Genomic DNA, 16,181 nt, shown 5'->3' with positions numbered 1-16,181 from the left:
AAAACATCGCTGCTTTTCAGACTGCTCAGTATATCTGTGGTGTTGACGTCTTCAATGCAATCACACGGATTCTGAGTGTGTGCTTCGGTTTCTATCAATTTATATTGCGCCATGTAGCTGTTGATAACCAGACAATTCATACTTAGGTAAAGAAGCGTTTCTGAAATGTTTCTGTTACTTAAATCTCTCAGTACAAAGTTGTTTAGCTTCATTATTAATCTGTGAGGTTACAGCACATACTGGCCTCATTGTCAAATTTTTCTGTACTGTTGCTTTGCAAAGCATAGTTGTTCTTAAATTATTTAATTCGGCTAGTCCCAAAATAACTTAATTATTTTTCTTATTTGCTTTTGTAGATGGAAAATGTCCAGAAAGGTTAAAATTTCCTCAAAGAAATAAGCTTGACAGAAACAGGGACACATATGATTTTCTTGTAGAGGAATGCACATAAAGATAAATCAAGATGCTTCTGAGTGAGCAAGACCAGTTCTTGTCCTACAATGGTGAAGTCCTTGTATTTCAGTTGTCAAAACCAAAGCATGCAGAGGAAGCAGATGATAAAACAATAAATTTATGTGTCAGAAGGATGGCATTCAACAGAGACACTAAGCTGTTTGTACAGAAGTCTTCTGGAGTATTCAACATGGGAGCCAGTCACTCAGAAATTGAAATGATTTGTTGTAGCTGCACAACGGACTCCAGAACAGGGATTATCCTTCCCTGCATTTTGATGAAGAAGAAAAAACGGAGCAATGTCAAATACTTTTTATTGTTGCTTCACAGCTCAAACCAATTTGAGCCGTCCTTTTATTTTAGATTGGATTATGAGCTGAAAGAAGACATCAGGTTGTTTGGTGGCCCATCGTTGTTGTGGAGACATGCCAACAAGCTCTTCTACATCTCTTCCGACACGTGTGTGGTTCAAAGTGCTCCTGTTCAGCTCTCTTCTGTAGTGTGGACAGGTGAAATTGTGGGTGAAGGCATTGTTGTCTTAGGGGTAAGACCTGCTTGCCTGCCAGAGACTGAAGATCCAGATGGATTTTCTGTTTCAGACAGAGCCATCTGGGGTAGTGAGTTCTTTGGATACGCAATTCAAACACAAAAAACATTGACTGGCTCCTGCTTCATGCCTCATGCTTACAGCAGAGTGGTATCTTCTGTCTACGTCTGCAAGTGTGAGAGATTGAAACAACAGCTCCGAATATCACTTGTTGCCATAACCCACAAGAATCAACTTGTTTGGTTCCAGAATGGTGCCCCTAAAGGTGTTTGTGAGCTTCCTTATGAAAAGCCATGCTTGGTGAAACCAGCTCTAACCAGTAGCAACAATTTGCTGTTTGTTGTGTCTTTTGCCTATGGAAATAGCTGTGTTGTACAGAGGAGAGACAGCTTCCAGGTACTGGTGGCTTTAAACAGCTCCATTTTACTTCAGGCTTTTTTCATAGATATTGCCTTATTGTTGTGAAACAAAGATATTTCTCAATGTTAAAGGTATAATGTCTTTAACTGATCTTCAAGTATTACTGCTTCTAAATAAGTTTTGCAACATTCAGCTGTTCAGATGTTTGAATACACTGTAAATTTGTCATCTTCTCTGCAACCTGTAATCTGGAAAGTGATCTTTGAAGAGAAATGTCTAATTATTTCCAGAGTTACATAGGCTCTAAATAATGGGGTGAGAGTGAAAGCTTGAAAATTCTAAATATTACTGCATTTCATACAACTGAATAGGCTCCCTCTTAATGGAAAGCAAGCTACACCAAAATGAGATCTCAAATACAAGATTCATTCTAATAAATGTATTTTAAAACCTCTTCTACTGTAGGTGGTTTCCAAATGGCAAAAAGTGAAGTGTGTTCTGGTGGATGATTTTATTAGCTCTGGAAGTGAGCAGCTGTTACTGCTTTTTGATGATGACTCCAATACAGACGTGTTAAGTACATTCAAAATAACAGATCTTGGGGAGGTCAACTATGCAGTAAGTTGGGCTTGCCTTTTCTCAGCTACTCAGTCTGTGCTTACTAAATTAAGAAAACCTCAACAAATCATTAAAGTATTGATGCAAAGTAAAATTGGATGTGTGCTGTGAAATGCCCTGAAGTTTGAATATAATATTTCCTGATGTAATCTTAAATTATCTGAAGACATTATTTTGCTTCTATGATTGTATCAATATTGTGTTGGGAAATCAATGCAGTTGAACATACTTCTCATAGTTTTGCAACAGTGCTTACCTTTTGGCTAAGAACACTTAATTTAATTAGGGCCACAGTGCTTATTAATTATCTTATAATTGGGTCTTTCCATTGTGTACTGTCAAATTCTAATTGCTTTCAGACAATAGGATTTTTCTTTTAAAAGACATACTGTGATTCTCCTGGCTTGCTGTATTTTCCCCCATATTTTTATAATGCTGTGTAGTAGCCTGTACCTTACTTTCAGCTTTTTAATTCATTCAGGGTTTTGGTTTTTACTTTCAGAGTGGTATCAATTATAAACATGATGTTCCTGCTGCAGAAGGATTGCAAGAGAATGGTTTGCTTACTGTTCGAGCCCTTGAAACAAGATTGCAGGTTTGTACTCAACAGTTCTGCCTCCATGTTTTCTATAAATTACAGTTCTGTATCTATGCATTATCTAAAGGGTGAGACTAATGGTACTGTTATTATCAAAGAAGTGGTTCAGGGAAAAGAACAACATGGTTAAGTATTTTTCTTGAGTCAGTGGTAGTCTTTCAGTTTCTTTCAGGGGTAGTGATTCAGTTCTCTCAGTTGTTATAAGTGCATTTAGGTAATTGTAGAGGTCTAATTTAATTTTAATTAAAAGTTTGAGATAATGTTGAAGCTATTTTATCAGAGCTCCTTAGCAGTCATTTTACTCAGCTTTAAATACCAGCTTAAAAATATTAAAATGTCTATTTCTTTTGCTCCCCATTACATAAATAACTTTCAGGTCACGTAGTGGCAGGTTCTCAGTGACTGCATTTGCACAAATTGGTGACGGTTGCTATTTCACCACCCTCTGGTGGTCATACTCCTGTTACTAGTGGTTTTACAAGGATAATTTTGACAAGTACTGTAGATAAAGCTAAAATGTATCCTTCTTTTAACTAGCATCATTTGTAAAACAAACTGGGGGAAACTTGCTGGAGTTTCCCACCCTACATGCTCACCAATGTGAGTGGTTTTGCAGTGTGTGTATTAGCCTACCCCAAATGGGTAATAATTAACAAATAGGAAGATTATTTAAGAAAAAAAAAAGTTTTAGGGCAGAACATGAATCTCATACTGCGTCAATGATGTGAGGCTATTTTTAGTTTGCTAAGGGTGCTTTAAGGATGAGATATGAGGTAATTATTTCTGTCACTTTTACTTAGTGGTAGCTAAGTAGGGTATTGTGGCAGTTTTATTTCCAGCCTTTAAAAATGAAGCTGTTTGGAGAACAGTGGACAAAATGTTTCTTCCCTTCTAGAAAGCTAAGAAAATAGAAGGTGGATTAGGATTTGAGGACCTCTTGAGGTCCCTTCCAGTCCTACCTTTTTACAGTTTGCATGTTAAGCTTTAAAATGCAGAAATGCTATCTTCCTTCCAAATGCATCTTTTTCTGTTTCTGCATTTGTTTCTTTTTTGACAGTCATATGTTAAAATTGACTTCACTTCTGCATTCTTGCCCTACTCATTAATTACTCTTCTACAAAACAGAAATTAGTTTCTGTCTCTTATTGGCTGCTCCTTCCACTATTGTAGTGAAGGTTGTTCACCCTGCCATTGAGAGCTGTACATTCTTTGTTCCATAACTTTGTTCTTTCAACACACCAACTGGCTTCCAGTTGTACAGCTCTGTGAATCTGTGTCAGGATCAAATTAATAGTCTGGTTTGCACTTGCTACTGGTTCTGCTGGAAGCAAGCCACTGGCTGGATGTTTTATCTATCATGTGCTGGTACAGTTCTTACAGACACAGAGTCCTTCCTAAGACCTAACGTTTCTGTTCTTTTAGATGTTTTTAATCTCTAATTTTCAAAGCCATAAACTAGCACAAGCACTGTAAGCAGTTGGAAATTTACTGTGTTTTAATGCTGTAAATTTTTGAAATTATCAACCTGATGAATTTGGAAGTAAGTGCAGATATTTCTTTTTAACCTCACTGTTGCTTCCTTGTTGAAATCCCTATTGTTCTGTATTATATTTGCTGAAGAGTGAAGTACTCTTGCTGGCTTTTATAATCTGATGTGTAATTGAATTTCAAGGATGCTTGTTTTGAAGCAATAGTGCATGAGTTCTGCTTAGCTTGGGAATTTTCAAAGGTTATTTAGTCTTGAAGTGGTGCCTCTTGGTATTTATCATCAAAATTCAGGTATTCTAGAAATTTGCAATCAAATCAAGTTTTCTCAGTCTCCATGGAATCTTGTGTTTTAGAGCAAAATGAAATAGCAGATGCAGCCCTTTTTCATGCTTGTTGCTTAACCCTTGTTTCATATCTGCACAGCTGTTTTCATAGCCACGTGAGATCTTTGGCAAGAATGAATTATAGTCCACTGTATAAGTAAGTTGCATTTAAGTTATATGCAGTAATGTATATAAACTGCATTTTGGAGGCAGTGAAATTGAAAAATAGATCAAGTTGAGGAATTTGGAATTGTTCTATATTTATTTTTATACACTATTTTGGGCCTGAATCCAGTCTTTTCTCCTTTGACTTTTTTTTTTTTATTCACGTTAGCACGTTTTTTGGTGTCTTCTGAAGAGGATATAATTTGGCAGAGTACTGCAGTTACATTGCAACAGCTGAGGTTACAGGATTTCTCATGGTGTTAGTTGATTGTTTTGACAGAAATGAAGAAGTGTTTTTGTCCACTCATCTGTTCTCCCCTCCGTTACTTGGCAGTTTGGTAAAGCCTGTAATTCTGGATTTACTCACAGCTCTATTGTCTTTGGCTTTGGACTGTCTTGTTTTTAAGTTCATGTTTATTTTGTCTTCTAAGGTGATCTAGCTTTATTTTCTTAGTTTCACAACACAACACTTGTAACTCCTGCTGATGCTTGTAGTGCAGTACATCTTGGCATATAGCAGAAAGGATGTGCCTGTCACTTGACAGAGGGTCAATGGGGGGCACAACTCAGTCTTGGGTTTGCTATATGGTGGAATTCAGGTTTTTTTCTTGTGTTGCTTTAGGAGGAAAAAGGGCTTGCAAAAGCCAGATTGGTCAGCAAGCATACAACAGTGAATGTTGGGCCATTTTGACTGCTTCCCCATTTGCTTTTTGTTCTTAATTGTTTATTCAGGAGTTGGCTCCATTGGGAGTAAATAATGGCTTAGTGTCCTAAATTAGGAAGGTATTGTAGACTCATCTTTGTTCTTAACTCTTCATTTTCATCTCTTGACTCAAGTCTGCCACTGGATTATTGCTTGGAATCTGGTGCTTAGATTCACAGTTTGATAGGTGACGATTTTTTGCAGGACTTTTCATGAGAGTGCTGTTGGTCTAAATGTCCTTTGCCATTTCAGCTGGAGCAGAGGACATCACTTCACTTACAAGAACTGGTTTTTTGCTCAGGCTTATAATGGGTTTATGTGTTTGGGGGAATTTTCTAAGGGAATGGGGAAGAGGGAAGTTTGCTTTTGCATTCCAGGGTTGAATTTGTTCTCTCCTTGACACTGTTTGACTTCCTAGGATCTTGCTTTCCAGATAATAGCTTTTGAGGAGCTTTCTTAAAACCTGAGAAGGTGGCATGATTTTTTTTTTCTTTATTGCTTGGTTTATGGATTTTTTTGGTTGATTTGCCTTGGGTTTTTTTTTTGGTGGGGGAGTTTTTCATTGTGTTTTGTTTAATAGACACAGCCAACATGTGTCTGCTTGCATATTTGTCATCTCTTCAATATATTATTTGACCAATAATCAGTACAAAGATTGAGAAGAAAATGAAACTGCTATCCATGGAAAAAATGAAGCAGGTTTAATAATGAAAGATATCTACAGGAATATATAAGATATAATTTGATTAAGTTTAATATTTATCTTAAACTCTAGGTTTAATATGAAAGACCAAGATTCTGAGATTCATATTTTAAAAGCAGAGTAGCCTGACTTGAACATTTTTTAGAAATCACAAAGTTATTGGTGATTCTTGCATAAAAATGGAAAGGTAAAGAGATATTTTGAGAGCTTTAATATCCTTTCTTATGTGCATTAGTCTAATGATTATCTTTTACAGGCTGGTTGGACTTCTGTTCGAGAGCTACAACAGCATTTAGGACTCCAAAAGAGGGTTATTCTTGAGTCTTGCAGAGCATTAATAGATCTTGTTGAAGAAAGAGCCCATATTCTACCAAACTCAAAAGAGGTAAAATGCAGGAGATGGGCAGATCATTTCTGCCAAGCTATTTGTAGAGAGTGCTGTTCTTAATCACTTACCACTTTCACCTGTAGGGTTGCCACTATCAAAAATCATTGATCTGCTTTTTAAGTCAGGTTCATTTTCTTAACTTGCCAGTATATGTAGGAGTAAATGTAGTTGTTTCTGCTTGAAATTGCTGTGTATGATGCCTCCTGACAATTGAGTGGTATGGAGGAGTAACCTCTAACAGAGTTAGTGACAAGCACAAGGGGAGTGTACAGTTCTAATTGGCACAGTTGCCTAGATATTGAATATCTGTCTGTAATCTCACATATTGCAAAAAGGGAGTTGTCATAGAACTATGTGAGCAAAATTGATTTTATAATGGGGGCAGAGTGAACTGTGGGCTGAGAAGGTGCTGATGGTTGGGAAAATTTTATTTTAATACATTGTTCAAAAGAAACCTAAATTAATTAAAATGGAGTTATCTGCCTTTCAGTTACTGTTGTGATATCTTTCAAGTTTTCTAGGTTTGGACAACAAAGTATTGAGCAATTAAATGCAATAATATGAATTCTAGCACCTTAAATCTTTGGACAATTCATTGTGTGACAGGTCAAGATTTTGACATGTGATTTTTACAAGGAGAGAATAGGGTGTACTTTACATGATGATAAAATGCATTTTAACAAAATTCAATTCTATTTATTATAGAGAATAAACTAGTTTATATCTATCTTTCATTTTATGTCTTTTAAAAGCTCCTCCAGCAGTCACTTGTGGTAAAACATAAAGTAAGGCAGTATAAAAAGGACCAATATCTCTACTTAATATATCTAAAAACCCCCATTTTTCTGTAAGGAAGGCCTTGTCTCTCTCTGGGATGATGTAGAAAATACTCCTGATTCTCTTAGTAAAGTGACATCATTGACATCTGAAGTCCCAGAGCACTTCACAGAGGAATTGTGGCAGCGTGTTGTGGGTGACAGCCTGGTAGTTGGAGTAAAACTAACAGAATCATTTTATTTGTGAGTATATACACTTATCTAATAATTTCATTTATAGTTTTATAGAAAATAAATATGTTGGTTAAGCTCTGCAATAAATTTGAACTTCCTCATTTTGAACATCTGCATATAAAATGTTTCAAATGTGCCTTTTTCAGTATTCTTGCTACTGCTTGCTTGCTCTCTAGCACTGCACAGAAAAATACATTATACAGCCAGAAATTAGTTGTGTGAATATAATTGCAACATAACTTGTGTAAAAAGTCTCCAGTATTCTTTATGGCTCTAAAAATGATGGCTCTTTATAGTGCATGTTGACATAACAATGCTATCATCAGTATGTGTTGTAAGTAAAGCTCTGTCTTAGCTTAGTTTCTGATGTTTTACTGATAGCTACTTGCCATTCCTAATTGATTTGCTTCAAGAAGCACAAAAGAAAATGTATTAAATTCTTTTACCAACTAATAAATACTTAGCTTTCAAATTGAACTCTTCTAGTCAAGTATCTAATCAAAATGCTTGCAAAGCTTGTATTTTGTGTAAATTTTGTGGAACAATCAGCCATATGATACTTAAACCTTCAAAATAATTGGTTCATTTTTTATTATCTTTAAAATTATTTGTTTATTTATTTTAATTACTCAGTTCTAGTTGTAAATACTACTTAAGTCATTTTCCCTTACAGAGAGAGAAATAAGTTGAAGCAATGAAGAAAGAGGATTACATAAAATATAAAATTACAACGTGAATTGTGTAATGTAAACTTTGGTGGAGTCAGAACTTGTCTTTTGACCCATGTTCCCACAGGCAGTGTAGCTGAGGCTGTGTTAGGCTGAGCTCAAAGAGTACTGATGCCACTGAAAATCATTCAGGTGGTTGTGAGGGAGCTGACCTGTGTGGCCCTCTGGCCATTCTGCTGGAGCTGTGGCTCTATTCTTTCTCAGCTGCCAGATTGCTGTAACTTTACAAGAAAGTTGACCTCATCCTCTTGACAGCCTCTCTTAATAGCCACTGAGGCAAAAGATTGCTTTTGCCTTTTCAGTGTTTGTTCTTTGAGCTTTGATGATGATGCCTTTGTTTTGTTTTTTTTTTACCTAAGTGAAATGTTTCATTCCTGTATAACTTCAGACATCTTCATCAGATTTTAAAAACCAGCAGCAATCTAGCTCTCTCCCCCATTTTTACAGTTGAGAAAAGATCTGTGGAGAAGCTGTTTGTCCAAGGTTACCCTGGTAGGCCAGCAGCAGAACTTGGGTCTTCTGAGCTCCAGTTCAGTACTGTGCACAACTTGTGTTTGTGGGGAAAAGGACTTGCTTTATTTCCAACCGCAGCACTGTAATTCTTCATTGATTATTTTTGTGCTTCCTACTAATGCAAGATTGCAGTGCTATCACAGATTGTGTTATGAGGTGGTGATACTTCTCTGTAAAGAAAATTAGACATTCATAAGACAGTGACATCTTGAGATTGAATTGATTGGCAGAATAATACATTCATTGAGAGAGGTTCTGGAACAGTAATATTAGGATTTCATTGAAAGAGCCCTGTGTTGAATAAATAAAGTACTTCATACATTTCAGGAAATTGCTGCATGTTCAAAGTAACAGTATCTTAAACCTTTTATTTAACTCTACATTCAATTTTATTTGAATATCTATAAAAATGTAGAGTATCAGAAGAACTTCTGGTCTTCAAAAGGGCAGAATTGATATTTTCCGCAGTTTTTTATTAAAAAGAAATTCAAATCCTTAAAAATAATCCATAAATATCATAGAGTATCTATAGGTTATGTAGAATTTTAAGCTTTTTCTGGCTGAATTAAACATCCAAATACTTTTGGTTGAAATGAGGCATCTAAAAATGAGGCATCTAGAAGCTCTTTGAAAATTCAGTCCGCATTTTGAAAAATTTTAATACTCAGTTAATATGAAACAGTCACGTGAGGGACTTAGCCTCTTTGCAAAGTCTGTGACTTAATCTGGAATAGTATTGGAATTGGTGATAGTCTTAAATGTCTGCATACATCTGCAGAGTTGTGGTTATTTGTCAGAAGGCAAAAATGTGAGCTGGGAGTGCAGTCACATTGTATGGATTTTCACAGGTCACTGAGTGATGTCAGTTTATCTTTAGTGATGGATCAAGGCTTCTCTTCGATTTCTCCAATTATCAAGTGTCAAAGTAAAATCATTAAGCTGAACAAAGCCTTCTCAACATTGGCAGTCTCCTCAAGTCAAATTGAACCTCCTCCAAAAAAGATGAAATTGGACTTGCAAAGCAAGAATGATGTGAAAAAAGAGTTTCCTAAGAGATCTTCCAGGAGTCAGCTGGATGGAGCCAAGACAGTCACTGCTGTCACCAACCTTTCACCACTCTTGGCATTTCATCGTGTGTGCTGCATAGTTCTTCTGCATGCCAGCAAGCACAAGCATGAGAATGACAGTTTACAGCAGGGCAAAAAGATTACTGTTTTCTGTGGGAAAATTTTGTTAAGTCTGGAAGATATTTCAAATGGCAGATACTCAGTAAAGATGCTAAGGGACAATACTTACTGTACAGGTAAATGGATTTATATACGTTGGATTTATAAATATATATATTTGATTTTTCTGTTTACTCTAGGTGATGCTAGGCTAAGTTTCTCTCTGATCACAAGTTTCACAGACCTTTTGGGAATTAAAGCTGAATGAAATAGGAGATGGAACACAGTTTGCAAAATGGAAAAAAAATGTTTTGTTAGTTGTTGTAAGGTTTGGCTAGTATTGGTGATGAAGGGTATCTGGAAAGAATAATTTTGAAGATAAGTTTGAGTACAGAATGTTGAAGTCTTTGTTTTTTCTATAAATAAGATACTATAATTAGATACAAAGGTTTTTTCAGACATACTACTACCTCTTAAATAATACCAAAGTAATTGAAGCTCTTCCTCATCTACATGTATAGTAAAGTAACTTATTTTCATTTTTTTAAATATTCCTGATTGAATTGATTTTGAACTGGGCTATTGCTCAAGCAATTAAATATCCTTTTTATTGTGTGCAATTAATTTTAACTTTTTCTTCCTTAATGCTGTGTCACTTCTAAAGCCAACACATCATCTTACTATCACAGGAGGCTATTAATAGCCTCCTTTTGGCGAGGTGATATTTATCTTAAGAGCTTTCATTAAATTGGTGGTGCTTCATTAATCAGTTTTGCTTGACAGAAGTAGGGATAAGAATTTAGGTGAAAAGAAAATTGCCAAAAAATTCCTGAAGTCAGGTGCAAATCCTTCACAAAAAACCTGGGAGTATGGGCCAAAAATCAAAGCTCATTTAATGCAATGCACCATGATCAACATATTGAGTTCAACTACCTTTTTTTGCTCTATTTTTTGCAGGTTCCATGGAAGATATACTTGCTGTCCTTGCAGTGTCTGTCAGATTCTCCTTTCAGATTGTGTCTTGTGACTGCACATTGACTCCAGTCAATTCATGGTTACTGGGAGAAATGGAGTGCACCCCATTTAAGGAATGCCAAGACAACGTATTCTGTCATAAAGCAGGAAATGTCCATGGTACAATTTTTAATTGGGCCTTAAAAAATCCATTTGAAGGAGTTCTAACAATATTTTGCAGGTAAAATCATTTGAAAAGCATAGCTTATATTGATCTTCCATACACCCTTTTTATCTTTTTTCTGTTTCTTACTGGTACCATAAACTGCAGCTGAAATTGTAACCAATAGGCTGCAAATGTGGTATGAAAGCAGTCACCAATAACAGACCTGTTTGCAGATCAGAACTATGGCAGAACCTGAACTGAGTTGTTTCATTTTGTACAGGCTGGAACATTGAATTAGAAATAAATCTAGTCTCCATTAATATCTGCTTGGTACTATTCCTTCTCTTAATTTTGCTGCATCACAATTTTGTATTATTTTTATCTTACATTATTCTTAGTATAATGTGTAATTTGTAATTTTTCTCTTCAATGTGTGTTAATTAAAAAAATTAAATCTTTAGATACTAGTAATAAAAAACAACCAAACCACAAGCTCCAAGTTAAATTAAATTAAAGTTTATTGCTAGGTAATTTTTTAGTTTATTATTGCAATATAAATGTAATCTCATTGTGTATGTTTCTGCTATAGTTGTTTCTTATCTACCATGATTATGTAAAGCAAATAATCTGAAGCATCTCACTGATGTCCTTTCTTATGCAGTTTCTTTGACAAATATTTCCTAAACCATGTTGAGCAAGTTCGTAATACTGCCATAATTTATGACTTTGCTGGATAAAGCTTATAACGTAAAAAGTACTTCTGGAGGATTGACAAATATTGCTATTTTGAAAAGTTCAAGCTAAAAAATAAAAAGGTGTAACTGTTAAGAGTGTATTTTGTAGTGAGGTTCAGTCTTTTCCTCAAATTAGGAGTTGATTTCCATTATGTAAGATGAAAGGCTGAAGTCTTTAAGCAATCAATCAGTAAAATTTTAAGTCTCACTACTTTGGTTCCTTTTGAAAAGTAATTTTACTTGGTACTGTTCACTTTTGGTCCCATTTTCTTAATAGCTACTGAGCCCCATGTTTATGGGCTGTGGTTATATTTTCTGTACCTTTTATTCCTCTGTTTGGATTAATCTTTTATCTGGCTAGGATATTTCTGTGATAGTTGGAAACTACAGAGTATACTTTTTTTTTTGACACCATCATCATTTTGTTTTCCAGAAATCTGACTGTCTTGTTCCAGTGCCTTCACAGCCTTACTAGAGTTCTCCCTCCAAGCTGCAGTGTAAAACTCCTGAGATCTGGAAGCAAAGGAGTACTTACTGAACAGTTAGCACTGGCTCTGGAAAAGGAAATGCTCACCTTGAAGAATTCTCTTTTCTTAAAAGAAACTAAGGCTGAAAACAGCTTGACATGGGGGAAGGAGTCTGGCAACAAAATCAGTAATGCTCCTCTGGGTTCTTTACTGGACACTGAGGAAGGAATCCAGCAATTCAGGAAGAAGTTTCAGAATGAGCGGGAAGAGAGTGTGCGAAGTATGAACCAAACAATGAATGGTGCCCTGTACCAGAAAATGGCTTTGAAAATAGCAGAAGCTCAGCTCAGATCAGATATGACTGTGTGGAGACTGGCCAAGTCCTAGAAACTATTGACTAAATTTATTTTGAAAAAAAATTATTAAAGTTATACCCTTAAATATTTATATATTCATGGGTACTTATACTGCTTTATACTCTATAGCATTTCTGTGTTGTTTCTACAGATAAATACTGGTATTTTTACTGATGACTATTGGAAGAATTTAATATTTGAGACTGAGTCATTATTTTGTTACAGATTTTGAAAATATATTTTTAAGGTATTTTCTAATATGTAAGTTGTAATTCTTGGACTATAAAAGCTATTTTAGAAAAAAAAAGATGGTGTACTCTTTAAAATAGTTCTATTGAGCTTGAAAGATGATTGTTTACACATCTAAAATGTAAGCCTTTTTTAGAAACCTTAAAGCAGGTATAGAAAGGATCTAACTTATGCAACTACTTGTAATTAATAATTTGAGTATGGAGTTGGACAAATTCAAAGAAGAGGCAGTTTATCTTCATGATATGTCAAACATTTAAAATAATTTCTAGTTCTACCACTTGAGGAATAAAGCTATACATTTCAGCCCTATCTTCTGGGGTCTACCCTCAGATATATGGAGTATTTACTGGAGGTGGAGAACCAGATCAGACCTCTTAACCAAATTTCAAGAACTCCTGAAGATTCTCTGCATAATAAAGCTGCTTCAGGTTTGAGAGGTCCATTCCCACACAGTTTAGTGGTGGGGCTAATCTCGCTGGTAGGTCCTGGGGGAAACTGTCCTTCCTTGGATGTTAGCATAGCTTGAGTGTCAGAAGATTGGCCTGCTCAATCCCAGAGTCAGATGATTGTCTGCTGATGCTAGCTGCTCAGTGGTTTTGGCCTATCTCAAGTAGTTTAAATAATATTGGACAATGATTTTATTCCTCTTTTTGCTGACTTGAAGAAGATCCTGCTTATGCTTCTAGGAAGAGAATGGCCTGTACTGCTTGCTGAGGTAGTAATTTCTATAATCAAATTTTTCCCACTAAATTCTTGAGGTCAGAAAGGTTAGAAAATCCCAAATCAGTAATTTTCTCCCTTTTATCTCTATATAAGTAAAACATTCTTATTGCTTGTCACAATTTTTTTGGAATTATTAGAGTTTTGCTTTTCATTTTCTCTGCAGAGTTAATGGTTGACATCTCTCCAGCATGATCTCTCTCTGACAATAAAAGTCTGGCAGGAAAAGTGGAAGGTATTTATTGACTCGGAGAAATACTGATGTTTCAGAATAATTCTTTTTGTCTCATCAGAAGGTTGAACTTCTCTGTATATGTCCTCTAGGGGCATAAAGTGGTGATGTTTTTCATTCCACGGCATCTCATTCTGGCAACAGGAGTCAACTAATGCACATTAAATGCAAAAAACTGCCTAGAAAAACTGTATGTGAGAACTGTGCTTTGTAACCTTAACCCAGTCTAGTGATACAGCTTCCCTTTTGAGATACTCAAAAACTAAATTACTCCGTTTTACCTACAGAGAAGGGAGATCTTCCATTAAGATGTCAAGAATGTCTTAAGAAATTGTCATAGGTATTTCAATCTCAGTATTTACTGGATGAGAAAGTTGAGGGGTTTTTTACCATTCTTTTTTGTTAAGCCACCAGCAATAGTCAAAGCTTAAGAACCCATTGGTAGGACTTGGCAGTTGTCACTGGAATTTCCAGAAGTTCCTGATTATAAACACTTAAATTAAGCGAAAAATCTCAAGGTGCTCTCTGTAGCTTGCAGCTAAGGGCAAGACCTTGCTATGCCATCTGAACAGAAACCCTCAGAGCAACAAAGCTACTGTTCAGTCCAGGGCATTTGAAGGTGATTTTGCAAAGCAAAATCGGTAAACAGTTCAGCAGTTGTTTTTTGTCAGCATATAGCAGCCTCTTCTCGTGTTGTAAACAACCATTGTTGCTCTGTCTGTAAAGAGAAAGTTCCATTTGTGTTCACATCCCTTTGTTGAAGTAACAGAGTGAGACAAATGAAGAAAAGCTGCTAAGCACAAATGTTGCCAATTTCTAATTCCATGGAGTTGTACTTTAAAGAGCCAGTGAAATCACAGCAGTGTAGAAGTGAAATTATTAGAGTAGAATAGTAACAACATGTTCCTGCTAAAGAGGCTTTCCTGAGGCATGAATGCTTATTTTGTAAATCATCAGATGAGGTCGTTAAACACTTTCCTAATAGCTCTAAGATTCCTGGGAGCAGTTCTTCAACTATCTAGTAAAGCATAATAGCATAGTACAACTTTCAGTGGTAGTCATGCAGGTGTACTGCATATGTACCTTACTTTTATGTGCCAAAATCTAAAGGACTCCTGGAAATACTTGAAAGGTTTCTGCTGTTGCGTGTTTTTTGGCAAGGAATAAGGGGAAGATGGAGCAGGCATTAACAAAGATTCAGGCTCTCTAGAGCCCTATCTTCAAGTGGCAGCTACAAGCACTGTGTTTAGAGGTATTTGCTTTCCTAAACTTGCCTTTTGGAAGACAAAGCAACCATAGGTGTTAACCTACTTATTTGGTCTCTTGTGATGATTAATCCACAGTCTGCACATGCTGGTGTTCAAATGCAAAGTCTAAATTGCATGGACTAGAGAAATGGTTAAGTTGGCTAACCATGTTTCTATCATGACCTGTTGGGAGTCCCATGTTCTGCACCTCCATGAGAGTCTTGGAATGGAGATCTAGCACAAAGTGGGTTTTGCAGGTACTTTTTTGAACAAGTCATTTGAGAAATTAAATCAGTGGCAGCTGCAGTCCTAGTTATAGGGGAATTAGTATTGCCAAGAAGTAACTGATAAAATAGTTGGATGTTTGATTCTGTAAATAAATTTCTCTTTTTATGATAGTAGGTCAAGTTGGGAAGCATACACATCCCAAGGAACAGCAGGCTTTTGGCTACTAAAGCTGTTACTAATAGCAGATAATTATTCACACCATACATTCACTAATCTAACACTCATGACTCCTCTGTAGGAGTAGTCATGAGTGTTACACTGGGAGGTCAGTCCCCACCCTGGGACCTCTGGCTCCTAGGTAGGTTACAAAGTCCTTTGAAGAGCTCTTTGCTTCATCGGGTGTGTATGTGTAATCCTGTAGGGTTTTTCATTTGCACGTAGCAACCACTACCTGTTTATGCATGATCCAAGTTGATGCAAACCATGGTTGATACTAATGTGTGTAGTGGCTTTGTACACAGCCAGCAGGCTCCTGGTGTTCTGAATTTATCAGTTCTAGTAGATTTAACAGAACAACTGGTCTCCAGAGTTCACCAGTCTTGGGAGACATTCACATGCTGCTTCTCAGCAAGTAATAATCTCCTCAGCCTGCTGCTTGCTGGTAAACATTCCACCCTCCTGGGCTGGAGAACCCTGTCACATAAACTCACACAAAGGGGCCTTTGATAAGACAGTAAAATTGTGCCCAGGATCAACTTGTGTTGACCCCAGTAGTCCTGATTTCTGGAAACCAGCAGATGTCAGTGGTTTCTGACAGGTATCTCTAGGAATGGTTCCAGTCTTGTGGCCACGGCAGTGTCCTGTGTGCAGATATTTAATTTGCAATTACTCTTTTATCACATGTTTCGAAAGACAGGTATGTAAAAGGGAAGTCTGACAAAGGAAGTATGGGTGCTCTCTTACAATCTTAGCACTTCTAAAGTCAATCTGATTTAAGACCCTAAGAAGAAGGATTGTGTGTCAAAGAACTCTGCTTCTTCTGGCCAAGTTGGTGTAATAAAT

General features: G+C 36.3%; 1 protein-coding gene across 1 annotated transcript; it reads left to right on the top strand.

Annotated features, from left to right (window-relative positions):
- The first annotated feature begins 463 nt into the window (after positions 1–463).
- FANCB (FA complementation group B) lies at positions 464–12,471 on the top strand. Its single transcript, XM_062515123.1, has 8 exons — positions 464–1,396; positions 1,826–1,978; positions 2,481–2,573; positions 6,215–6,343; positions 7,199–7,365; positions 9,446–9,900; positions 10,721–10,958; positions 12,051–12,471. Exons 1-8 carry the CDS (start codon positions 464–466, stop codon positions 12,469–12,471), a joined length of 2,589 nt encoding a protein of 862 aa, XP_062371107.1.
- Positions 12,472–16,181: the final 3,710 nt, after the last annotated feature.

The sequence above is a fragment of the Cinclus cinclus genome, chromosome 2, assembly GCF_963662255.1.
Source record: "Cinclus cinclus chromosome 2, bCinCin1.1, whole genome shotgun sequence".
Lineage (NCBI taxonomy): Eukaryota > Metazoa > Chordata > Aves > Passeriformes > Cinclidae > Cinclus > Cinclus cinclus.
This window is presented reverse-complemented; position numbering and strand designations above follow the sequence as displayed.